We start from the raw sequence: 25,880 nt of genomic DNA, 5'->3' as shown, positions 1-25,880 counted from the left end.
GAATAACATGGAAAGTACCTTCAGAATTAAGTTTTCTAAGTCTGAAGAGGTAAAAAAAATCTTCTTCCAACAAAGGTACGACCGCACTTTTGCATATGAGTTTAGACTTTAGACTAGTCTGTGTGCATATTCCTGATGTGGTCTGTCTTATTGCGATCCGGAAAAAGGCAGGTGAATATAAGTTTAAACTTGTAGGTGGGCATGGAGGTTTCAAGTTACCAAGTCATGGAGAAAAAAGTTGGACAACATGATTTCTAAACAAGGTAGCATCACGACAATTTGCACCTCAATCTCCATCTCATATATGAGATTCTCTGGTTCGTGTTAACTTTGTAGATGTGATGAGTTTTTTTAATCTAGTTTTATAATTTTGTAATCTTAGTTAATCTCGAGATAATATGTAATTCATTAAATTATCTTTTATTTTTGTAGGTGAAGTAAGTGAAAAAGATCATCAACCAACCAATGCAATACGTCTATCTTGAGAATAAGGAAACTTTAGATTATTTTTTTTTCTGGTCGAACTGTTACAGTTTTGATTAAGCAACCGCTAATTGAATGATCTTGAAGATTCATTAGTTCGATCCTATAGTTCTTTCTTTGTAATATAAATACGTTGTTGATTGCTTTGCTCGTGCATAACGTGCTCACCTCAAGAATTAAATAGATCAACTGACAAAAGTGATGGAGATGATCTAACATGGTTTAAGGTGTTTAATTCTATATTGGCATGATCCGTTTTTCTCCCTTTAAGATTGATAGTTGTTTAATCTATATATCATTTTCTTGTATAATAATGGGATTGATCATTTATATAAAACGGTAGAAATATTTAGTTCTAGGCATTCAAATATTTGGTTTGGTATCGGCTTGGTATTTTTGTTTTCGGATAATTTGAATTTTGGGTTTATTATCCATTCGTTTTTTTTTTAGAATTTTGGTTTGGTATTTTTGGATTTTCGAGTAATTTTGGATATCTTCAGATTTTTCAAGTAATTTTGGATATTTTCGGATTTTTAGAGGTATGTTTGGATATTTGTCGGGTTTTTGGATATATTTGTTGTTTTATTTGGGTAACTAATTGTAAATTTTGGATAATTTCAAGGTTTTTGGTTCAGTTATTCTGGTTGTACATGTATTTTTTTATCTACTCGTTATAAAATAACATTAGCTAATATTTTGAGGTATAATTCAGATATCCATTCGGTTCACAGTTCAATTTGATTCAGTTTTGTTTTTTTTTTGGTTATTGAGTTCCGTATCCATTTGGTTAGTACGTCAATTTTAATTCGGTTTCGGTTCCTCTCGGTTTGAGTTGGATTGATAGAATACATTTGGACCAGTTTTTTCACGAGGACTAGAAAAATAATCATGATCTACCTACATGTACGATGTACCGAGCAGATCCGGCATTTGGCCCAATGATAAACAACAAATTGATCAATTTTCTTAGATATTAACTTTTAAATAAAATAAATCTAAGTTATCAGTTTTACATTTTTTTAGTTTTTATATAAAATTTCCCAAACTAACTAAACCCAATTTCGAATTAGTTAAAGTTCGGATTAATTTTGGGACTGTTATTGGAGAGTTGATTTTTAAATCTATATGAAATTGTAAATTCTAAAAATCAAAACACATATATTTTGAAATACCATGTTTTATTCTTGGATTAGAATCTTTCTATTTTACACTTTCAAATTCATTTAAAACATAATGTAGATTTTGAAATCCAAAAACAAATCATTAAATGAATAACATGAAATTTTAACAAATATTTGTAAATCATAGAACTAATAACACATCATTTTAATAAATATTTTAAAATCAATAATGGAATAACACGTAAATCCAAACAAAAATCATAAAACCAATAGTTTTAGTAAATTATCCATTCCAACGCAATTCTAGTGAAAAGCCTTTTAGAAAAATTATAATTAAAGGGCCCAACTCAAGTGGCTTCTTCTTCCTCTTCTCATCTTCTTCCCCTTGTTAAATAAAAAATCTAATGCTTCAAAACCCTTGTTGGTTCTTCTACTTCTCGCTCCATTAATTCCTCTTAAGCAAGCTTCTTCGATCTTCCTCGTGCTGGTAATTCCTTTTCCCAAGTCCTGTGTTTGATTTCATACTTCAACTTTGGAAATGTGACCCTAATTTCGTTGCAATCGCACTGTCTTGCGCATTCTTTTCACCGTGATTATGATTTCCAAGTCAATTTCATTGTTATTACATTTGTTCTTGTTTGAAATTTCTTAAATTTTCCTTTTCAAGATCTTGTTTCTTGAAGGAGCATTATTCAATTAGTTTCAGTATTTGAGTTACAAATTTGTGCAAGGACGAAACAAGCTTCTTGGCTTTGTTATAATGGAAAATGAAAAAGAGTTGAAATTGTTGATTTTTTTCCTGTTGCATTCAGATAAAAAAGGGTTTCTTGGATACTGATTGTTTTCAGGATGGCACATTCTTTGAGTTTCATCTCCACCAACTTGAACTGTTTAGTCCTTAATCATCAGTGGCAGAGTTTTGGAACGTCTGTGTTGTCGCCATCTAAATGTAAGAGGAAAATTGCAAGAAGGGTTAGAGCTTTGCAAGAGACTGAAGGTGGTCCAACTCCAAGAAGATTGATCGACATTATAAGATCCGTTCCTGAAATCTCTAGGAATTACTTCAAGAAGCCATCAAGGAGAACGCTTTTCGGGGGAATCTCGTTGTTAGGTGGGTTCTATGTCGCGCAGACTATCTCTCTGTCGTTTGGTGCTTTGGGTGTGAACGATGTTATTGCTGCGGTTTTGTGTGTTCTTTTGACAGAGTATGTGACTAGGTTCTACTATAGTCGTACCACGGTGACGTTTCCGATTGCTCTACTTAATAATTTCAAGATGGGTTTCACTTATGGTCTCTTCATTGACGCGTTCAAGCTGGCTAGCTAACTGTTTTGCAAGACAGAGTCACTAGAGATCCAAAGGTTCCATGTAAAGGTTAAAAGTCAAGTTTTTGGAATAGTTTTGAGAACTCCATTACGTGTTTTTTTTTTTACCCTCAATGTAATATTGTTATCATAATTTTTGTATTCAAGCAAACCATAATCTTCAAAGTTAGAGAGAATCTGTAGTATTATGCTAAAGGGTCCTAGGCCTGTCTTCTTTCTTGTTAGCTATGTGAAGTCCTTTGCCCTTCTCTTGTTTGTATCTTTTCCATTCTTGTAGTGAGCTGCCCTGCCGTGGGTAGGAAAAACGGCAAGTACACTGCATAGCAGTGTTCATAAGAAAAGTAGCTGAGAGACATAATGGATGGATGGAAGAAGGCTAGGGACCTTGCTTCTCTTGATGAACTGTATCCTCCCTGGGAAGCATTAGACTGAGCCAACTTTGCTGCTTTCAGATAATACTTCACTACTCCAATATCATCCTGGGGAGTGTCTGAATCAATCGAGAGAGAAGAACTGAGTGTTGTCGAACAAGAATGGAGATTGAAACACGTGTGTTTTTGTGACAAGACATCCATTTCCCACTCTGTAAAGCCTCTTTCACTAGGTAAATTCCCAATCCACTGGTGAAAATGGCTTCAGACTTTAAGCCAAATAGTTGTTGTAATTGCCCCAAGAGTATTTCAACTCTTCGACATCGTGAGGCGAGATCGTCTTCCTACTTGTGCTTTCAGAGTCCTTATCACAATTTCCAGAGTTCCACACAATCACACCAACCCACATTGGAGATATGAAAGCCATTTGTTTTAGATATCTCCCCATTTGGCAACTGCAGGTGAAGAGGGCATTCATTCTCGGATGGAATATATACTACAAATTTCAAAAATTTAGACCGGCCACTAGCTCAGGCAGAGAAGTATCCAAGTGCCATTCCTTTTGAGTTCACAATGAAAGGAAAATCACTGGTCTTAAACATGTAGCTCTTAAGTTTTTTTTTATCCCAAGATAAAAAGAAGAGTTTGGTGTATGATACCAAACCTGACTCAACACTTATATATTGGTGTTAAAGCTTTAGTCACCGGAGCCAACATTGCTCTGTCTATTCTCTGAAAGTCCCTATCATAGACCACCGGCATTTCTTGATTCAGGACAGAAAAGCCACTAAACACATTATTTAGCGACTCATCATTCACTATATCGTCCACTCCAAGACCAAAAACATTACTTTCGAGCATTGGTCATTATTGTTTTAAATAGATATATATGCCTAGTTAGTAATTTGTGAGTTGAGGGAAAAGCTAAACATTTTCAATCCAAATATACCAAAGTGAGAATGGAAAGTGAATTTTTATCCATAATAGATCGATAAATAGCAAAGTTGAAAGAGATTCAATAACCGAACCCATATGTTTTGAGTTTTGTTACTTTAACAATGATGAAACCGAATGAAACTTAGGGAGAGGTTTTATATGTACAGAAAACCTCAGCAGCAGAATCAGCAATTTTTTAATCTGAACAACAACATAAAATGCTTTTGATGAATCCTCAATGTTTCAAAGCTTTCTCTTAAGCAATGTGCTTTCTGCTCTTTGCCCAGAACGGTATTGCGTGTGTACGCTTGAGAGCCTTCACGCTCAACGAACTGTTCTTGCTCTGCCAAAACCACAAACATTTCAAAATCAGTAAAAAATATTCATCAACAAAAGTCAAATGCTCTTGATACCAAAATGTGATACGAAGAAACTGACCTTCAAACAGGCTCCACGGTTAGTGTCACAAACCGGGTAGTCATGAGGACAGCAGCTAGAGTTATCATCACAGCAAGTAGCAGCTTCTTCCGGGCAACATCCCCAACCGAAGCAGTACTTACCGTACTTGAAGAGACAACAACAAGTGTTGCTCTCAGGGCAAGAGAAATATTTGTCACACTGAGTTGGTGGCTTAATGGGAGATGGCGGCGAAGGGCCAGGGTTTGGCGGGTTCTGACCTTTCTTGATTGGATACGAAGCCTCCATCGCGATACCACACTTTCCAGTTGGCTCTGCGATGTTACGTGCCATCTTTATGTATCCGCTCTCTCCCCATCTGTTTCCCCATGAGTTTCTCACAATCCAGTAGTCCTTTCCGTTCTCAGTTCCGTAACCCACAGCCACAACTCCGTGGTCTAGCTCTGTCCCACAGATTCCATCAAATACACCCTGAAAATAAAAAGACCAACCAACATTTTAACATCTTCAAAAACAAGATAGTGCAAATGCTTGTCTAGCATTTTCTTGGAACAATTGAGTTATCTCATACCGAAGAGTAGAGCTGGAAAGCGCGACCACCAGCTTCAATGGCGACACTAATAGGCTGGTGAGCCAATGCTTTCTTTAAAGACGCCTCGCTGTTCTCAGGCACATCCTCGTAAGAATCAATTGTGACAACCTTTGCATTTTTCTGCAACGTTAACATAAAAACAGAGAAAACTTCAGTTTCAAAGCCTAATGATTTGAGGTTCCACAAGACAAAAATGCACAAACCAAACAAAAACTAAACTAACCCTGTTCTGATCACAACGACCATCAGAAGCCTTGTATGGATAATCCTGTTCGGTATCAATACCACCATTTTTGATGATAAACTCAAAGGCATAGTCCATCAAACCTCCATTACAACCTTGGTTATACGATGTGTCACAATCAACCAATTCTTGTTCAGACAAAGAGATTAAATCTCCTGTCACGATCTTGTTTATTCCTTCCACGGCTCCAATAGTCGAGAACGCCCAACAACTCCCTAATAAACAAGAGTAAGATTAGTTACAATCAATCAAATTGTCACAATCAAACACTAACACAGTACATACCAACCAACAAAATATTCGTCCCCACCAGTCCTTTAAAATTCTTGAAAAAAGCAAATCTCGTATGGGTCCATAAAGTCTAATTGTCCCACACTACCCACTTTAACGTTTAAAGACCATAAAGGTCAGTAAAACACAAACATGTCATCTAAATTTTTGTGATCCATCTACATTGATTCAAAATCTTGGTTTATGAAACGTACACATAAAAGTAAAAGTCAACACTTCAGACCAAACTCATCATTCCCCAGAGCAAGTTTCAAGATATGTCCAAAACATTTATCCAAAAAAAAAAAAGATTTATGAAACAATCCAAGATTTTTCGATACTTTTCACATAACCCATTTCAATATACTAAAAAAAAAACTGATTCATCCGTTAAAAATAAGAGTCAACACTTCAGACCAAACTTTAACTCATCATTCCCCAGACCAAGTTTCAAGATATGTCCGAAATATTTAAAGAAAAAAAACAGATTTATGAAACAATCCAAGATTTTTCGATACTTTTCACAAGTAAACCCATTTAAATTTACTAAAAAAAAAAAAACTGATTCATCCGTTAAAAAGTTCAGGAATTTGTGGGATTTTTCCAGATTCGTTTTTTTTTGTTTTTATTTTTTAAATTCAAAATAAAAAAGCTAAAAAAAAAAAAAGAGATCATACCGCAGCTTCCTTGATCTTTAACATCGGCGACAGCACCTTCTTTTCTCCAGTCAACGGAATCAGGAAGGGAGTCACCAACACGCGCCTCATACCGATCACTGGTTTTCAAAACCCTCTTGCTCGGTTTAGCACCAAGGTACATAGATCGGTACTCTTGGTTGGTCAAATCAGCGAACCGGTTTAAACCGAGTTTATAACTGAGGTTTTTGGTGTTATGTTCATCGATGAAACGGAGGTTGTCTTTAAAGATCTCGAACCGTTGATCCTTCTCTGCACCAAGAACGTTCTTTTGGTTCATCTTCTTCTTCCCATGTTCCACCAACCACGCGTCGTAGATTCTCTCAACCTCCGCGTCGCTACGGCTTGTCACGGTGGTGGTGGTGATGTGGTGTTTCTCGTCGTATGAGATGATAGACATGTCCATGGCATATGAAACGCCGATCATGGCTAAGAGAAGAATCATCGGAGATAACTTTACGAATCCCATTTTTTGGAGAAGAAGAAGATGAAGATGAAATGTTTTTAGACAATTTGTTTGTTCGAGATAGAGAGATTTGTGTATATTTAAAGGAGAAAATCAATTGGCGTCCAATTAATTATTAATTAATTTTGGGTCCACTTTTCAAAGTTTTAAGAAAAGTATTTGGGTTTTGTTTTTTTTTTTATTTGTTTGTGTGGGGCTAGTGGAGCCATTTACAAGAAATTCGGCGGTTAAACAAATAAACAAGAAATTGTAGGTTGAAAATGAAAAAAAAAAATTGTGAAGATTCAATTATTGTTGATGGGGATGAGAATGAATAAGAGTCATTAGTAATTATTTATTACCTTTTCCACTTTTGGATTTCTTTTTATAAGTAATCCTCTCTATATATTAAAATTTAGTTATTTGGAAATATTATAAATAAAACTATTTATAAAATTAATAGCATAAGATTTATTTATCTATACATGATATTGGATTCTTTCACCTAGCAGTTTCTGAAATAAGCATCATTATTACTTAGTTATATGTTTCTTTATTTAAAAATAAAAACTAGATTAAAACCCGTGTTAGAGCACGGATTGAAATTCTTTTTATTTATATTGTAATTTTTATATAAAATATAATTTATGTGATTGTTTTTAAAAGTTGTTTTGAATATACAATAAAATCATATGCTAAATATGAGGACTTGAAATTTTTTTGAGATTTCTTATGATTGTTTCGCGGATTAGCCTAAATTTTTTGAAATTTATCAAATCAATCATAATAAACATTATTTCTGTTATTTTGATATATAATTGCTAGTATAATCGAAAATCACTCATAATCCGCTGGAAGAGTGATTAATTTTTGAAATTTTGTTGTCTATATATGGTTAGTAAAATATTATGTAGAGATTTTTTTTTTTGAATATCTTTTTTAAGAGGATCTGAAATCGAAATTTAACTAATGGTTACAAACCATATAACCTATAACCTATCAAATAATCAAATAATTAATTTTATAACTCATATTATATAGTCCACAAAAAAGGTTGTATACTTCTGTTTTATTATATAGGGGATAAAAGTTTTGTTTAATTAGCAAAAGCAAGGTAAATAAATAGGGTGATGAACTGAACAAAAAAAATTGTAGGATGGAAATGGGAATGTAAATTTGTGAAGAATTCACTCCACTTTTCAAAATGTTAAAAAACTAATAATTTTTGTTTTGTTAATGGGGTTAGTGGAGCCTCATTAGAAGATTTGAGGGGGTATAATAAATAAGTGAGAAGTAGTGGGGTAAAAAACGAAAAATGTAAAATTTGTGAAGAGCTCACTATTATTGGTTAAGACAATGTGGGAAGGGACAGCTCAGAAGTGACAAGTGGATGAGGTGTGATTGGGTTGGGGTGAAGATGAATTAGAAACATATCAAAATCCCAAGCAAATAGGGGACGCAAACAAGAGAGCACGTGAAGGATCCATTTGATGATAGGATTTGTAAAAAACAAGATTTCCAAACAAGAAGATTCTTTTTTATATTTGTGGATTTTATATTACTGTTACACTACAACAAATATTTACATTGTTAGCGCGAGAAAACTGCTATCATAGATATTATATAACGTTATCGTAAATGCTGTGACATCAGCAGCCATAGTAGACCCCCTAGATACAATAACGTTTTTGACATGCTATAATAAATATCTACATACGATAACATTTTCATATTATAGCACTAATCGAATGCTATAATACATTTTATGGTAACACCAAATTAGTGTTATTGTTTTTGCTATATAAATTTTATAATTTGTATATTTGAATCCTATTCTGCAGAATTTATTTAATTGGATATATATATATATATATATTTTTTTTTTCATAAAATCACCAACATACATAAAATTATTATTATGTTAACCAAAAGAAGTCTTACATAACATAAAGTCTTACATAACAATCTTAATTAAAATAAACTAACATGTCTTGTGTTTACAAGAAAAGAGAAGCTTCTCTATCTCCAGAACTTGGTGCACACAAGAAGAAACAAAACAAAGTTCAGCATTTCCAAAGTAGTAACACTAGTGATAGATGAAAATGTTTTAACTTTCACCAGAGCTGTTTGTCTTTTGTTGAGTCCCTCGAGGATAAAAGAGAATGCCCCAAAAGTGAGACAACTCTGTAGAAGAGCTTTTGGAGCACCTGCAACACAGACCATAAAAGTACCGGTTAGCTCTCTTCTATGTCAGGACTAAAAGTACTTATATGATGCCGAAATGTTTGCAGGATCAGTCTATTTAAGAGACCCAATGCTATACTAGAAAATACGATGAGAATGATGGATTTTGGATTACCGGGGAAACTAAGAGTAAGACCAGTGCAACATCCATCAACTCCAACATTAATGGCTGCAAAACAAGAACAAATAACAATATAAGTAAGAGCGACATTACAATTTCATGTAAGAACTAATGATTGGAAACTTAAAAAGAGGAAGAGATTTGAAGAGTCTTACCGTCATCTTTCCCACGCACTTGCTTGAGAAGGCAAACAACAAAACTATGGACTCCAGATAAAACAGCAAAAGTCTTGAACAAAAAGAAAGCAATCAATACTCAGTTTCGTGGAAGAGCCATATAAGCAAAAAGCGTAAAGATGAGAGTGAGTGTGTACCTTTGCAGACTGCCCTGCATCTGCAAATGATCCTTTAAAGCCTTTCTTCTTGAACAATCCTGAACCTGAACAACCCAAAACAAACATATCTCTATCTCGTGAGATAATTATTTGTAACAATTCAATCATCATAATACTTCAAAAGCTTACAACAACCACTCTTATCACATTTGACACTCTACAACAAAAAGTAAACTAACTTAATTGCAAAAACAAAATCAAACTTGAGGAATATGTTCAATCCTCTGAGATTGTTACAGTAATTCTAAAACACTTACTGATTGCTCAAAACCTAATCCAGGAATATTGAAATCAAATCACATAAAGAAACTCAATCTTTTTCTCCAATAATTCTCAGTTCACTATCATCAGGGAGTAAACGCAAACAGCAGAGTAAATAAAAAAACAGGCATAGAGGAGGAGATGAAAAAAGAAGAGCACCGTATCCAAAAATGCTTAGTCTCTTCTATCCCCAAACTAATTAAATCAACCAAAAATCCAAATTTTAGATCTTTATCTCTAAAAAGGCTCTTGGTCTTGTAGTTCTGCCTGCACACAAAGTTTGGCAAGAGAGAGACTAAGATATCACAAATCGATTTTATATTTAGGGTTTCTGACAGTAAATTCTCAATTAGCCACCGTCGCTGGAACACCAATACGGTGATAGTGTCAGAATTAGCCAAACACCATTGTTCTCAAAGAGATAGAAACAAAGCTAAAAGCTTTCACCTTTCACACACAATTAAAGCGAACTAGAAGGCAACAACTTAAGACAAAGACTTAACGAGAGAGAAGAACACCAACATGTTAAGAGACCCACAAATCTGAATCCACCAAAAATTAAAAAAAATATTCAACAAAGCTGAAAGATGTGACACCATATCTGGGACAATTGTAGAGATCTTAGTAATCTCTACCAACTACCTCAAGTACAGATCTGTGGCTGGTCTCGTCTTGTCGTCGTTGCCTCGAGGGTAACACAAAAGGGCCAAAAGCGACAATATTGTAAATCAAATCTAGGGTTTAGTGTAATCATCGCGAAGATTTTGAAGAGGAAAAAAAAAATCTGAATCTGAAGATAGCGAAGAGGTATTGGAGGAGAGGAGAAGAACTGAAGAACGATAGAAAACAAATGAGAGAAATTAGGTTTTAATTGGTAATAACTAATAAGTGATTTCTTTTTTCTAGGTTTTAAGTGTTTTGGCGGTACAAAGTGAATTATTTTGGCTAAGTATTGGCGGATAAAACAATTTTAGATTCCCACCTAGAGATTTTCTATCTTAGCGTTTAATAAACGCTATAGTATAATAACCAAAATTATAAACAATCTTTAATAGCAGTTGAGGAAATCGAGCTATTATCATGTGCTATGAATGTGTACTTTTGTTGTAGTGTTATATTCTAAGAAGAATTAGGTTAAGGGAAAATTAGTTCACAATGTCGTCTCTATTATTATGATTCCTAAGGAAAATAAAACACTCCAACACAAAAATGTTTATTCTATACATCATCAACATTTTAATTGTGGATGAATCGGTTCGTGTTGGTTCTAGTCTCTGTTCAAAAACTTAGTCACCTAGCGCTGATTATCCTCTGTGTAGTCGCTAGGTCTATCTTACGATTAATGACTAATTTCTTAATCAGATTATTCTTTGCTTAATTTGATTACTCTTCGATTAGTTCAGGAGACCGAAGTCCAGTTACCCTGAATATTATAGTCGATTGGGAAGGATAGGAATAAAATGGTTTTTCAAGGTACACAGGTCGCTCCGGATGAGGTGTTCACTCAGGCTGTAAGTGAAAAAAAATTATGGGAGGAGGCACAATCTCATGCAGTGGTTCCATCTGGTAGTCCCGTATCCTACGGTTACGGTGATTCCCTCGAGGCTGTCGGGTTGTGGACTTTTTTTTGTCAAACATATGGCTCTTGGAAAGCATTTGAGCCCAATTCAGGTATTGGTTGGTGGTATGATAATAATAATGCTCAGACTCTATTATTGGGTTGAAGATGTCTCCGACGAAGCCCTTCCCCACTCCATGCAGAGCTGGAGGCCTTGATTTGGGCTATGGAGTGTATCCTTGCAAACGGCGTTTCCTGTCAAAAATTTGGAAGGACTGTGCAGATTTTGTCGCGATGGTTCACGCTCCTGACGACTGGCCTGCTTTTTCTAATCTCTTGGACGATCTTTTCCTTCTCTAGTCTACCTTCCCTCATTTCTCCCTGTCCAAAATTTCACGCTAAGTGAATTTGAAGGCGGATTGTCTTGCCCGGTCGTCTAGATCTTACTTTCTGCATTCTCTTTTGTAAACTCTTTTCTTCCATCTTGGGCTACCAACTTTGGAGTCTTTTTTCAATTAGTGTTTGGTTGACAAAAAATAAAAGGTTATACGTATAAAATATTTTTTTCTGTCGATTGAGAGTTTGTGATGTTTTACAATAACTTATGTTCAAATTTTTTTTGATGAAAATCATAAATTTTGTTTAAAAAATATCTTCTCTTGTGTTTACTAAAATTTTGAAAATAATATTATAGTTTTGTATCGTACCTTTTTCACTAACATGAGCCAAACTATACATATAATTAATACCATATATATTATTTATTATTAATTTAATAAAATAGCTTAAAACTATAGTCCGATTAATCTTTATTTAATCTATGATTTCTTTACTAGATGCTAGGTCTACTCTGAGCACTCAATTAGCGCCTAGCGATTTTTTAAATAAGGGTTTTAGTTATTCCGATTTTGGGTATTTAAGATTTTAGAAAATTTATATTCGAGATAGAATATTATTTTGGTTCACATTTTTTAAGTTTTTATTTTTTGAAGATTGTTTGGTTTAATAAAATAAGTCTCATTTGGGATGGAATTTTGGGTTTTAAGTTATAGTTAAAGAATATATTATATATATATTTAATTAGAATTGTAAAATTTTAATATATTTAATTACAATATTAGTTCTTTAATGAATTTTGATTGGTTTGATTCGATTTTATATAGTTTGGATTATTTGGTATAAATTTTTTGATTTCCTTTCAATTATTTTATAATTCAGTATAGGTTTAGGTATGAAAATTTCGATTCGGGTTACAAATTTTTGTCTGAGTTCAAAACTTTTTATCCAACCTCGTTTATAATATCCTAGAAAATTTAATTATTAATTAAAATAGAATCTAGACAAGAAACTAATGGTTTGATGAAAAAAATTACTCTAAACTATTCTAAACAATCACAAACGTAATACATGTAATTCGCAGTTGAACATTTTGAACGGGGTAGATTTACATGTGGCTTATTAGTGTAGTTTATTAGTGGTTGTTAAAATATATTATAAGGAGGAATTGAGATATCAAAAAATACTTTGTCTAATAGCCTTTTATATTTAACATATTATATCATTATAATATTTTGATTGGCTGATGTCATCGTTTGTGTTATAACTTATAAGAGATTCCTATGGGGCCACTAAAATTTTATTATACATACATAGGTACATTACAATGAGGCAACGAGGTTGGATTTTAAGAAACTATTTTGGAGAAAGCATAGCATGGGGTGCATCAAGACTAGGAACAGTGAGATCACCATTAAAAGCGGAGGCAAAAACTTTACTTTCTGCTATTCAACAAGTGTGGATTAGAGGTTATCCTATCGGGCTTCTACCAACTAGGCATGTAGCTTTGTCAGAAGACTCTCGACCATATATCGGATAACCAGACAACTTTGTCACACAACTTTCAGTCATATATCCGATGGGAGAAGATAGACGATCATAATGGAGTGAAACAATGTTTCTTTCGATACAGCTAGTTTGGCCAATCCCACATCTCTTTTTTTTAAATCCATATTTCTCTCGAGTAACTTCTAATTCGTCTTAACCATTCTCCTCCTATATCCTTCTTATTGAGTTCGTATGATGCACTGGTCGATCAATAATATTTGTGACCTCCTATAAAAAAACAATATTTGTGACCTTTTTAGCAAAAAAAAAAAACAATATTTGTGACCTCCCGGCTGATTTTTAGGTCATAGGCAAAGGCATTATAGTGAGACTCATAGACAATGGCAGTCAAGGCATTATTTATCCTTTAAATAATCTTGCCATGCCTCCGAAAATGATTCATTAATTAGCTCCTTACTTAAAACTAAATTATATGTTCCTAATATTTATCGTCTTTTACTTTGGAAAGAATTTCAACAAGAATTCTTTTTCATTCTTTCTAAGATGTGATTAGTTCCTATTAGAAGCACTACCATTGCATAGATTTGTTTCCCAAGTAGAATGAGAAAATATCTCAACTTGATGACATCTTTGAAAACACAATTCATCTTTTCTGTCCTATACATGCAATCCTATTGATCAAAGTAATCCAGTTACTTCTCCATGTGAATAGTAAGGAACATAGAGTATCATAATCTATTATTTTCTTCTATAGCTATTGGGCTCATCAACACCTCTACCATACTTGGTTATTGGTGCATATGAAATGGTACATTCACCCTTTTCACACCAACTCCATATTGATTTCCTCGATTATTTATGTCGTCCAACCTTAATAATGTTTTTGTTTTATTTTTATCCTCAAAATTCTCCAAATATACAGAACATAAGTTTTTTTTTCTTGAATTCTTTGGGTATACTTAGGGCTGAGTGTCCTCTCCTAGGCATTCTCTTACAAAACTCTTCTCTAATTTAGAATGGATAAAATGACAAAACGTCAACGGTATTTCTCGAATAGTGATTTATTTTTTTGCATTTGTGGCAGAGTTTTAACCCTTTCGCGTTACACTGCACTGCATGCAGTCATTCAAGATGTTCTCAAGACTTTTCTAACAAAAAATTTGGGTTCAATTGTTTTTTTTATAGAGTTTTCTTCAATATATCCCTACTTTAATTTTCATTTGCTAGATATTTTGGCATTTGTTACCTTGCTTTTTTTTGGATGTAATTTTTTAAAGATTTTGAGATTTAATGATTGGTTCGACCAAAAAAAATACTTAAAAGTTGCAAAGAACTATAAATACAATATCTATATATATAAAATTAACTTTTTTCTCTTTCCATTCCTCCACATCCATTCCTCCACATCAGTATTCACAGAAGCAATGCTATATATATATATATATATTTATATAAAAGATTATTATTTTAAATATTCATTCATTGCATATTTATTACTTATAATTATTAATAATAAAAAATAAATAAAAACGAATTAAGTAAATTGATTAAATTTTAAAATAATAAAAACAATAATATATTTTTTTAGTAAATAATAAAATAATAACTATATAAAAATGAATTAAGTAATAGAAATGAAAAAGTTAAAATAGTAAAAAAAATATTATGAATTTGTTTTACTAATAATGTTATTATTCAAAATTTAACAAAAAAAAAATGATTATATTCCAAAATTTAGAATGAGTTAATGAGTTTTAAATGGAAGTAAGATTTTAATGCATGGTGGAGTAAAAAAATAATTTATGTAATTGTATTATAAAATTCTAAATACAAAAAATAAAATTGAAGTGAAACATTAGTTTCTAAGAAACATATACTACAAAGATTTATTATTAAATTTCACTTAAAGAGAAATAAAAGATTAATTACTCAACTCAACTTAAACGTTTTTGATCAAAAATGAAGAAGAGTCACACTTTTTTTGGGACAACTATGGAAAAGACTCTTGAAAAAATAATCCATCTAAAAAACAAAATCAATGGTCACAAAATATAGAAAAAATGATAGGTAAGACGTTACAAAGCGTGACATGTAACTTGTGTATCATATCTCATAAGGCATATTATCAAGTATCAACTAAAGCTACAATTCGATATAAAACATCAATATCGAATTTGAGATTTCATCAATTCGATAGAAAAAAATGTAAAATATAAAACAAGTTTGAGATTTCATCAATTTTATCAAATGCTTTTGACCCAAAAAATTGGCACAAACAATATATTTAAAGTATACTATGTTTTGTTTTGAGAAGACAAAGCTGAGGTTGCATCACAAAATTTCCTCGAGTAAGCTTGCCAAATCCTTGAACCTAGCAACCCCGTCCATCTCCAATGAACTTCAACCACCATTTCTTGCCACGATTAGTTTATCTCGCCTCGAAGGCTTCTCGTAAATTACTGCACCTGACATTCATGCCCTTCCCGGCTCAACCCTGCTATAGCTCCCCCTCTAGGGGCTACAGCACCACCGGCCACACAATCTTGATCATAATGATCATCACAACCAAAACCCGAGATTAAACCACTATCTCCCGAGGTCTACATTGTTATGCTTATATTCACATCCTAGACATTGCTTGCTCCCAACTTATCCACCCTTAGGTCGCAACCTTTGAGCCATACCGATCTCACTCTCAGACCACCGTCTTCGAGTCATACCGTCTCAGTTTTGGACCACAATCCTTGAGATCTCGGTATCAGGGAAACTATTCATCCCCTTAGGGGAACACCATCCCCTCTACCACTCTCAGGGCCCATAGCCCCTCGAGCTATCGGTATCCAAGGGAATTCACCATCCCCTCAGGAGCAACAAGCCTTAACGTCTATAAACATATCCTGACCAGAAGTACCTCCAGTGGTCCGAGTATAACATTGCAATATGTCATACATGTCCAGTCAAGTTCCGATATCCAACTCGATCACCCACCAAACAGAGAAATATCCGCTCCAACTGCATTACTCCACCTATCTGCCTCTCTAGGCTCGATACCTCTCGAGAACAGTCTCGTACCAATCATCTACTACTGCTCCATCCTCCTAAGATATGATGGAAACTCCTTAACATCCACAGCCCTCGACTGCACCCCGCCACATGCGGCACAACTGGAGCCTGCACTGGTACCCCTCTTGGTAACTGCTCTAACAGCACGCCAATAGATCCGACAAGTGATCATCTCGACCCTAGGCTCCACCTGCTGCAACCCCACACCTGGGTTCCCAGCACGCCCGACACGTTCACCAGCTAACCCCCTCTGGTTCCTCTTGATACGCTTGCGTTGCGACCCTATGACGTGCCTCCTCATGGAACTCTGGACCACACACTCGCTGGCCCTGGGAACCTGCCCGACCACGACCAAGACCACGTCCACATCCACGACCAACAACTCAAAACACCTTTAACCGCTGCTCTACCAAGAACAGAGGCTAACAAGCATAAAATAAACAAGACACAAAAACACAACTTACCGTGAAATCACATTGAAGGCTCGAAGAGGATGTTCTAGGACCCATGCCACACACAATTGACTAACTCACATAATCAATCAAAGCACGCAATCCCAAACACCAACAAGAGAAACCTAGTGAACCCATTCCTAGAACCGTAAAGGCTCTAATACCAAACTGAAACGACCCGACCCGTTTTTTATTTTTATAATAAGTAACTAGTGGTCCCATGCCCACTAGCCACCTAACCACATCCAAACCAAACAGCGGAAAATAACCAACATATACCAATAATCAATAAATAATAAACCAATAATTCAATAGCAGTATTAAACCAACCAACAAAAACATAAAACATCGAACCAACAACCTAGCAATATTCTACTGACTCAACTCTAGCAACCTATCAAAAGCCAGAAAACACATCAGCAAGCCACTAGAACATCCTCCTCTTCATAGCTTTGATTCCACGATCACGCTTTACCTTTGATGTGTCTGTATTTTATAGGGTTTTGCACCATAGTTTTTACATTTGTTTTGAGTCTTTTATTGAGTCAAAATGTGCTTTTAGAGTCATTTTAGTATTTTGTGAGTCTATACAGGTTCTAGGTTACTTTGGAAGGAAACTGAGTGTTTTGGGGATTAAAACATGCATCTGGAGCCAATTTGGTGAAGACTGATTGGACTAGCAAGCATATGGAGCAAACACAAGAAAGCATCCAAGATTGGTTGATCCTCATTCGGGATCGACCAGTCCCGTACCCAAAGTACTTTTCCTTTTTCGTTTTAAACCGACTTATAGGGTTTTTTTTAGTATTTAAACACGAGACACGACCTCTAGAAAGACAACTTTTATTCTACGCAGCTTTTGAGTACTTGTAAGCTTGGGAGAAGATCTCTAATCCTCTCTAACACTTTGGAGAAAAATTCTGAACCCTCTTTATTTCTCTTTGCAATTCAAACATGTTTTCTTCATCTTTGATTTGCTGTTCTTTTACTTCCATGTTTGAGTAGTTTTTCTATTGGGTTTCGGGTTTCAAGGGGATTTATGATTTTCTAACGAAGGTGTTTTAGATTTTGGGTTGATTTATCTTGTTCTTCATCTATTGTTGTTCTTAACGCTTAAACTAGACTGATCACCTAGATTAAGATCTTAGGTTTAACTCATCGTGGCACCAAAAGTGTTGTTGAGTTGCTAGAAAAGAACTTAGGTGAGCAAGGTGACCCTTAGCCAACGGAAGTTGAAGTTAAGGCACTTTGTGAACTTATCAAATTTGAACTTATTATTGCTTGCTTGGTTTGCCAAATCCAAACGACGGTTTAGGGTCTAGTTAATTCGTTGCATAGATAGCTAACACTGCGAAAGTAGGTTAGTTTTACAACAGTGATTTGAGTTCTAGAACGGGGTCTAATGCAATCCCATCTAACCACCTTAGTCCGAAAATTATATTCCCCATAGATTCCCTGCGCCCAATATTTTCCTTCTTGATTCAAAAACAGTTTATTTACTTTCCAATTTCAATAGTTACATGAAACACAAACCTTCTCTTTTGCTTAAGCTAGATTTGATCTTAATAAGTTTCATAGTGCAGTTCTTGGTCTCTGTGGATTAGATCCTAAAGCTTACAACGATATCACAAGATCGTGGTGGAGTACACATTAGGTTTTAATTGACCTTTTGATCAATTTGGCGCCGTTGCCGGGGACCAAATGTTGCCTTTGAAATTTTAGAACAGAATTTAGCCTAAGTTTTGTTTTATTTTAGTTTACTCATCATTTCTTGTGTTCTTTCTCTTGTGTTTCAGGTGCATGCAAACAAGAAGCCAAAAGGCAACTGATTTGCATAACTTGCGTAACGAGGAATTAACACAGCTTGAACAAGAAAACTGAAAAGCAAAAGCCCTGCCGAACGCTATGGTCCATGGAGATAACACGAAGATTCGTCAGCTCAACCCCCGAGGAGTTGGTGTTCAACCTCAGCAAAGACAACCCCCACAATAGCGAAACGATGCTGACTCGAATCAACCAGCAAAGCGAGCTTCCTTGAGGGATGGCGAAGCACACAACAGGCTGTTTGTGAATCAATCTGCGATCCAACCATCAGCTCCTGCAAGACAAGATTATGAGATCAACACAGCCTGATCAACTTGGTTCAGAATCGTGTGTTCAATGGGTTACCGTCAAAAAGTGCTCTAGATCACATAGAGGCTTTCAAAAGATTGACCAGTACCACGAGGTCCAATGGTGTCCCTTACGACTACCTTATGCTGACACTTTCCAATTTTCTTTGGGAGATAAGGCGCTTAGATGGTTGAACCTTCTGGATCCAGGATCAATCACCACTTGGGAGCAGTGTAGAGCTGCTTTCCTGAATCACTTCTACACTAAATCTTGGTGAGCCAAGGTGAGAGGCAAAATCACCACTTTCCCACAAGGTGGTATAGAGACTTTTTGCGAGGCATGGGAACGATTTAAAGAATATTTGAGGGACTGTCCCCATCATGGATACACACAAGAGAACTTGATGAATATTTTATATGGAGGTATCAAACAAAAGTTCCAGATGGCGCTGGACACAGCCAACAGAGGAGATTTTTCCACTAACACCGCAAATGAAGCAAATCTTCTGATTGAGAATCTCGCTGCAAGCGACAGCAATCATGGTACAAACTATGACCGATCGGTACGAGTCAATGCTGTCGAGACAGATGCCATTAAAGACCTCACAGCCAAGATAAACCTCCTCCTAAAAAGAGACCATCAAAACATCAACATGTGTGAAGAGCAAACCAGAGTATATGCAGATTTTGGGACTGATGCATGCATGTCTAGATGGAACTGAGGAGGTAAACTATATAGGAGGACAAGGAAATTTTCAGAACAGGGGGTCAATCAGAATTTCCGAAACCATCCTAATTTATCCTACCAAAGCACTAATGTCGAGAATCCTCACGATCAAAATTACCCACCGCGACCTCAGCAGAACAGCTTCACACAAGGATTTCAGGCCAAGGGGACAGGATTTGGGGGATCAAACTTTCAACAAAAGCCTCAAGTGAACAACTTCTCACAAGGTTTTTAAGCGCCACAACAACAACCTGCTGCACCACAAGAAAGCAAGCTAGAGCAGATGATGAATGCTCTGATGGATAATCAGAAGAAAAATGCCATTGAGATTAACGTTAAGATAGACAATATGTACTCAGAGCTGAATGGGAGAATCGAAACGTTGAACACTCTTGTGAGGGTCTTAGAAAATCCGGTGGCACAAGCTTCAGCGAGAGTCAAGGCAACCCCAGGAACACTACCAGGCAAGTCTGAGGCCAATCCAAAAGAGTTCTTGAACGCTATCACTCTCCAAAGCGGGAAAGAAATAGAAGGGCCGCAGTTGAAAAAAAGACTGACCGATCCTCTGAGCAGATTGGCCGATCCGAGATGTGCGAACAGAACAGTGACCCCGTCGGTATATCTGGGGAAACTGTGGATGATGTTGAGATTTTTGGTACTAAGGAAGCTGATAGAGAACCAAACAACAAACCCCAGCGGCCATATACACCCAAGCTACCTTTTTTGACCCGCCGTAAGACCAAGATACAAGAGCGAGAATATGCAAAGCTAAAATCAGTGGTAGGAGAGCTTCAGGTCCGACTTCCTTTCATCAAAACAGTGTGAATGGTTCCATCTCTCAAAAAGTATATGAAGGAAATCCTGACCGATAAGCTCAGTTTGGAACAAGGAGTGTGTATCTCATGCATGCGTGCAGTGCCATGCTCCAAAACTGAATGCCAGAGAAGTGTGGAGATCCATGCCCTTTTATGTTACCTTGCACAATAGGGGAACTCTAGTTTAGTCACTGTCTATGCGATCTTGGAGCCAGTGTAAGCTTAATGCCACTAAGCGTAGCGACTAAACTTGGATTGTACACTTTTAAGCCAAGTTACCCTCGTTCTAGTTGACCATTCCACTAGACGTTCAAAAGGATTATTAGAGAACATTCCAGTATAGATTGGGAACTGCTATATACCTACAGATTTTATTGTTTTGAAGCTCGATGAGGAGTCTCAAGACCCTATCCTACTTGGTAGGACTTTTCTAGCTACTACTGGTGCAATGATAAATGTCCGTGAGGGAAAAATAGATCTGTATATGGATGATTTGGTACTGCAATTCAACTTTGAGAAGGCGGCTAAGAAACTGACCATTGATGGGCAGACTCTCTGGATTGGTCGAGGAGATAGCAACCGAGATCTATGAAGAAGTTTGTTCAAATGACAATCTGGCAGTGGCTTTGACAAAGGAGGAGCCAGAGCTAGGTTACTTGGCTGAGGAAACCATCAGAATGGTGGAGACACTTGACGCTACAACAAACCTCGAACGCGAAGTCATGTTCCTCAACATACAAACTGGATTACCTGATCCTGCAACCGGACTAGCCAATCCGGTCCTTTCGGTAAAAACCACTGACAAACATGGAGGATCAACCATTCCTATCTCTGAATCGGTCGATCTCGATCCTTGCTCTGCAGCCGAAGGTGACCATGAGGACTGGAGCGAGCTCAAGGCTCCAAAGTTATATCTGAAACCACTCCCTGAAGGTCTCAGGTATGCTTATCTTGGACCAAATTCACCATATCCAGTAATTATTAATGCTAACCTGAACAATGTTGAGACTGCACTCTTGCTCTGCGCGTTGAGAAAGTATAGGAAAGCCTTGGGCTACTCCTTGATATTTCAGCTATTTCACCGGAATTTTTCTCTCATCGAATCCACCTGGAGGATCCATATAAATCTTCTATTGAGCATCAACGAAGATTAAACTCAAACTTAAAGGAGGTCGTAAAAAAGGAGATTCTCAAGCTGTTGGTCGTCGGTGTAATCTTCCCAATTTCCGACAGCACATGGGTAAGTCCGGTGCATGTGGTGCCGAAGAAAGGTGGAGTGACAATCGTTGCAAACGAATAGAATGAACTGACCCCCACAAGAACTGTCATAGGGCATCGAATGTGCATTGATTACCGCAAGCTAAATGCAGCCACCAGAAAGGATCACTACCCTCTCCCTTTTATTGACCAAATGCTTGAACGTCTTGCTAATCATCCTTTCTATTGCTTCCTAGATGGTTACTCTAGTTTCTTTCAGATCCCAATCCATCCGGATGATCAGGAAAGGACGACATTCACATGCCCCTGTGGCACATTCGCCTATCGACGAATGCCTTTTGGGCTGTGCAATGCCCCTGCCACCTTCCAGCGTTGCATGATGTCGATCTTTACCGATTTGATAGAGGACATCATGGAGGTATTCATGGATGATTTCTCTGTTTATGGCCCATCTTTTTCCTCGTGTTTGTCTAATCTGTCTAGGGTTCTTCAACGCTGTGTGGACAAACATCTTGTTTTGAATTGGAAAAAATGCCATTTCATGGTCACCGATGGAATTGTTCTTGGGCATCGTATTTCTAAGAAAGGAATAGAAGTTGATAAGGCTAAGATCGAGGTGATGTCAAGCCTACAACCTCCTAAGACAGTGAAAGATATCCGCAGCTTTCTCGGCCACGCTGGATTTTATCGGCGGTTTATAAAAGACTTCTCAAAAATTGCTAGACCCCTCATCCAGCTGCTGTGCAAAGATAACATGTTTGTGTTTAATGCAGAATGTTTAAAAGCTTTTCTTACACTCAAGCAAGCACTGGTCTCGACTCCAATAGTTCAACCACCCGACTGGAATTTACCTATTGAGGTTATGTGCGACGCAAGTGATTTCGCAGTAGGAGTGGTCTTAAAACCCAAAAATCTCAATCTCTTTGCAAAATTCAAGTTAAAAACCAGCAATAAAATCAAGTTTAGTTTGTTCACAAATTAATAAATCAAATCTCTTTGCAAGAAGTGTTTTTGCTCAGCAAAGGTTTTTGTCAGGAAAATCAACTATATTCTCATATCAATTAATAATTCTAAGAAACAATCCATGAAATCCCTAATGAGAAACCCTAAACCTAACAAACAAATCTACTCAGACATAATCAATGAAACACAAATCATAGTCTGAATAAATTGCATTAAGAGATTAAAAGAAGAAGAAAAGGAGTTCTGAATCTTCTCTGAAGGAGTGTTGATTCTTCTCTCCAAAAGCTCTCTAAAATCTCTCAGGATTTTTTCTCAAAAGTTGCAGGGAAAAATAAAATTTAGGTCTAAACAATGACCTAAAAATCCTATTTATATTCCTAAAACACGTTTAGAGACTACTGATATAAATATGGAAAACTTTGGGGCAGATTTGTAAATCTTCAAAACTTGGGCTTCTTGTGTCGGCAAAAAAGGGTGTCGACCGACACCAAGGGTGGTATTGATGGACATGATTGTCTCCAAGTTGATTTCCTTCGGTTCAATGCTCCAAAACGTCCCAAATTGCTCCCCTTTGCTCCATCCATACCAAAATCCTATAAAACCTGAAAAGACTCACAAAGAACCTAAAGACACATCAAAAGACTCATTATATCATGGTTAAAACCACAAAAACCATGATATATCAACTCCCCAAGACTTAGCTTTTGCTTGCCTTCAAGCAAAACAGAAAGTTAGACCTGTGAAAGAGGTGTGAAATCATCTTTTCTTTTGATTATTAGCATTTCGAATTCCGAAATTAATTAGATTTAGGATTGCTAAAACGTGACGAATTTGTGACCAAACCAATTCCAAAATGTGACTATTTTGTGATCAAACCAATTAAAAAAATGTGATCACTTCGTGACTAATCTAAATTACAAAAGCTCCACCCCTAGTGGCACAGTAGTTACTAAAAACAAACTCCTTAGTGACTACACAATGAGAGCTTTAACTTAGTCGCAATAATTAAAGACTAATTTGCGACTTAACTGCAACTACACTAAAACAGACTTCATAACCCTTTTGGGACTAATAGACCGTCCGTAATAAGTTGCTAAACCCAGATTCCTCAATTAGTCCCAAAACCGTCGTAAGCATAAGACTGTTATATATAGTCACAAAATTGTCTTTATGTAGACTTCGTTGCGGTTTAGTCGGAAATGAGCAACTACCACTTCTATTCACATATACGTCGTTAATATACGACAATATTGGAATTCGCAATCTATCGTAAATAAGCGACTTTGTTGTGACCAACATATTTTGCAACCATTTTTTGCGACCATTTGAAATGGTTGCGACGTCGCAAAATCCTTATTTGCGACCAATCAGCGACTACTAGTAAAGTCGCAAATGACCTGTTTTCTTGTAGTGAAAATAGAGTATAGCACGCTTTTATGACGTCCATACCCAATATTAACGTGGTTACGTAAATGATTACTTCCAACTTGTTGAAGCAAATCACGCAATTCATCAGTGTTCAATAAGTGTACTGTATATCATCCAAAAAACTAATTAACAAAAGTCGCAAGTAAGAGGATAGATCACCAGAGAGACAAAAAGGGAATAAAGAAAAACATGTTAATCTTTTTTCCACCTCAAGATCAATTATTATTATTTTTTTTCTGAACAACATCTCAAGATCAATTATCTAATTAACAAAATAAACAAGGAAAACGTCACAGGGATAAATATGTGGTTATGTTGTAGGAGTATTATTATATTTTATCATAAAGTCTACTTGCAATATAAACTTAAAATAATACTTACGTATAATAGTAATCCTAGCTAAATTATTTGTTTGATAATGATAATGCTTCAATCCTCAGATACCTCTGAATTTTTAATATATTCCACATATTACATATATATAAAAATGCTAGATCCAAAGAGATATATGTAATTGGGATCAGACAAGTTGTAACATGATTCATCTATTTCTTCTGTGTTGAAATTGTTGGATGACGTTGAATCCCATCTTATTATTTATTGGGATCAAATGATCCAACAAATTGAAGAGGCATGTATGCCCATCAACAGAGTTGCCGTGTTATAGATCACAACAAACCATGTGCAACGAGTTGCTTTCAAGGTGCCATTTATAAAGTGCTTATATATACACCTTAACATCTATCTATGATATGGAATCCAAAACGAGATCTCTAAAGGGATTAATTTAAATGCAAAAGCGATTATAAATGTAAATTATAAAGATACGCCATAAGATGTTTAACGCATGTGTCATGTTGTTTACAGTATTTAAAAGAGAATAGGTGTGGGCACAAACCAAACGAAAATTCATTAATTCAAATTTCAATTTTGAATAGGGGTGTTAATCGGGCTGGTCCACCCCGGTCCGGCCCGAAACCCGTAAAGTTCGCATATCTTTGAGCCGGCCCGGTCCAAAATATTTCCGAACTTATATTTCAAACTTCAAGTCCGCCTCTAACAGGGTTACATGGCTTTTCGGGCTTTTTCGGACTTATCTTACCGATCAATAATTCAAACTTATAAGTCTTAAAAAGCAGTGTTTAAATATGCAATGTAAAATAAATCAATCAAAATTTTAATAATTCATCTATATTCACTACAACCAACTTGATTTAAAAGAAAAAGTTTAAAAATAAATAAAATTTTATACTTTAACCAAACAAAACAATATATAATTTATATAAAATATCATAGATAAAAATTTTAAAAGTATTAAGCAAGGTTATTAAGTAAATATGAAAACTAAGATTATAGTTTTAAACTTTATTTACAATAAATCACTAATCAAATATTGCAATCAAATAAAAATGTTAATAAAAAAGTACAAATATATTTGTTAAAGGGTTTTTCAGGCTGGTCCGAGCTCGGTCGGACTAAGCCCAAACAAACTGAGCCCGAAAGACTTGATTTTTTTTGGACATATATATTTAACCCCGAACCCGGTATTTTTTAAGGGAAGATTGGGCCAGCCCAGAGACTTTAGCCCTAATTGACATGTCTAATTTTGAACCAGTTTTTTTTGATATCGAATGGTATATAAAATTTGATACTCAATTACTCAAACCAAACCTGAAGTGTCTCCATCTATCCGCAGGGGCGGACCCACGTTAGTTGGGGGTGGTACAACTACACCAGATGAAATATAAAAACGCTTTGGTTTTACATTGAATTTCTTGATAAAAGTGGTGTAGTGGTAATGAATGCACACCTAATTCAAGAGGTCAGAGGTTCAAATCTCC

At 35.8% G+C, this 25,880-nt stretch overlaps 2 protein-coding genes and 1 non-coding gene across 4 annotated transcripts; 1 reads left to right on the top strand and 2 right to left on the bottom strand.

Moving 5' to 3' along the window:
* The first annotated feature begins 1,954 nt into the window (after positions 1 to 1,954).
* LOC104725169 (uncharacterized) lies at positions 1,955 to 3,175 on the top strand. Of its 2 annotated transcripts, none has more exons than XM_010443783.2 (2): positions 1,955 to 2,091; positions 2,453 to 3,175. In XM_010443783.2, the coding sequence occupies exon 2, from the start codon at positions 2,454 to 2,456 to the stop codon at positions 2,928 to 2,930; it is 477 nt and encodes a 158-aa protein (XP_010442085.1). In that variant the 5' UTR covers positions 1,955 to 2,091; position 2,453; the 3' UTR covers positions 2,931 to 3,175. The 2 variants fall into 2 exon arrangements, with proteins under 2 accessions (XP_010442085.1, XP_010442086.1); XM_010443784.3 differs by having other exon boundaries at positions 1,983 to 2,091; positions 2,417 to 3,175.
* A 1,079-nt stretch (positions 3,176 to 4,254) lies between these two features.
* LOC104725168 (putative cysteine protease RD21B) lies at positions 4,255 to 7,219 on the bottom strand. The gene is made up of 5 exons (XM_010443782.3): positions 6,437 to 7,219; positions 5,469 to 5,704; positions 5,225 to 5,365; positions 4,675 to 5,124; positions 4,255 to 4,579 (listed from the first exon to the last, which is right to left on the bottom strand). Exons 1-5 carry the CDS (start codon positions 6,921 to 6,923, stop codon positions 4,493 to 4,495), a joined length of 1,401 nt encoding a protein of 466 aa, XP_010442084.2. The 5' UTR covers positions 6,924 to 7,219; the 3' UTR covers positions 4,255 to 4,492.
* An 11,950-nt stretch (positions 7,220 to 19,169) lies between these two features.
* LOC147934913 (small nucleolar RNA R71) lies at positions 19,170 to 19,276 on the bottom strand. The gene has a single exon (XR_015573450.1). It is a non-coding gene; the product is annotated as a small nucleolar RNA R71 (small nucleolar RNA).
* Positions 19,277 to 25,880: the final 6,604 nt, after the last annotated feature.

This window comes from Camelina sativa, chromosome 11 (genome assembly GCF_030686135.1).
Source record: "Camelina sativa cultivar CO46 ecotype springtype chromosome 11, ASM3068613v1".
Lineage (NCBI taxonomy): Eukaryota > Viridiplantae > Streptophyta > Magnoliopsida > Brassicales > Brassicaceae > Camelina > Camelina sativa.
Note: the sequence above shows the minus strand (reverse complement) of the source record. Positions and strands in the feature narration are given on the sequence as shown.

Coding starts and splice junctions, on each gene's coding strand:
- LOC104725169 (XM_010443783.2), top strand. CDS start 2,454: ATGGCACATTCTTTGAGTTTCATCTCCACCAACTTGAACTGTTTAGTC.
- LOC104725168 (XM_010443782.3), bottom strand. CDS start 6,923: ATGGGATTCGTAAAGTTATCTCCGATGATTCTTCTCTTAGCCATGATC. Junction 5,125..5,224: donor CTTTCCAGCTCTACTCTTCG/GTATGAGATAAC, acceptor TTTTATTTTCAG/GGTGTATTTGATGGAATCTG. Junction 4,580..4,674: donor ACCGTGGAGCCTGTTTGAAG/GTCAGTTTCTTC, acceptor TGGTTTTGGCAG/AGCAAGAACAGTTCGTTGAG.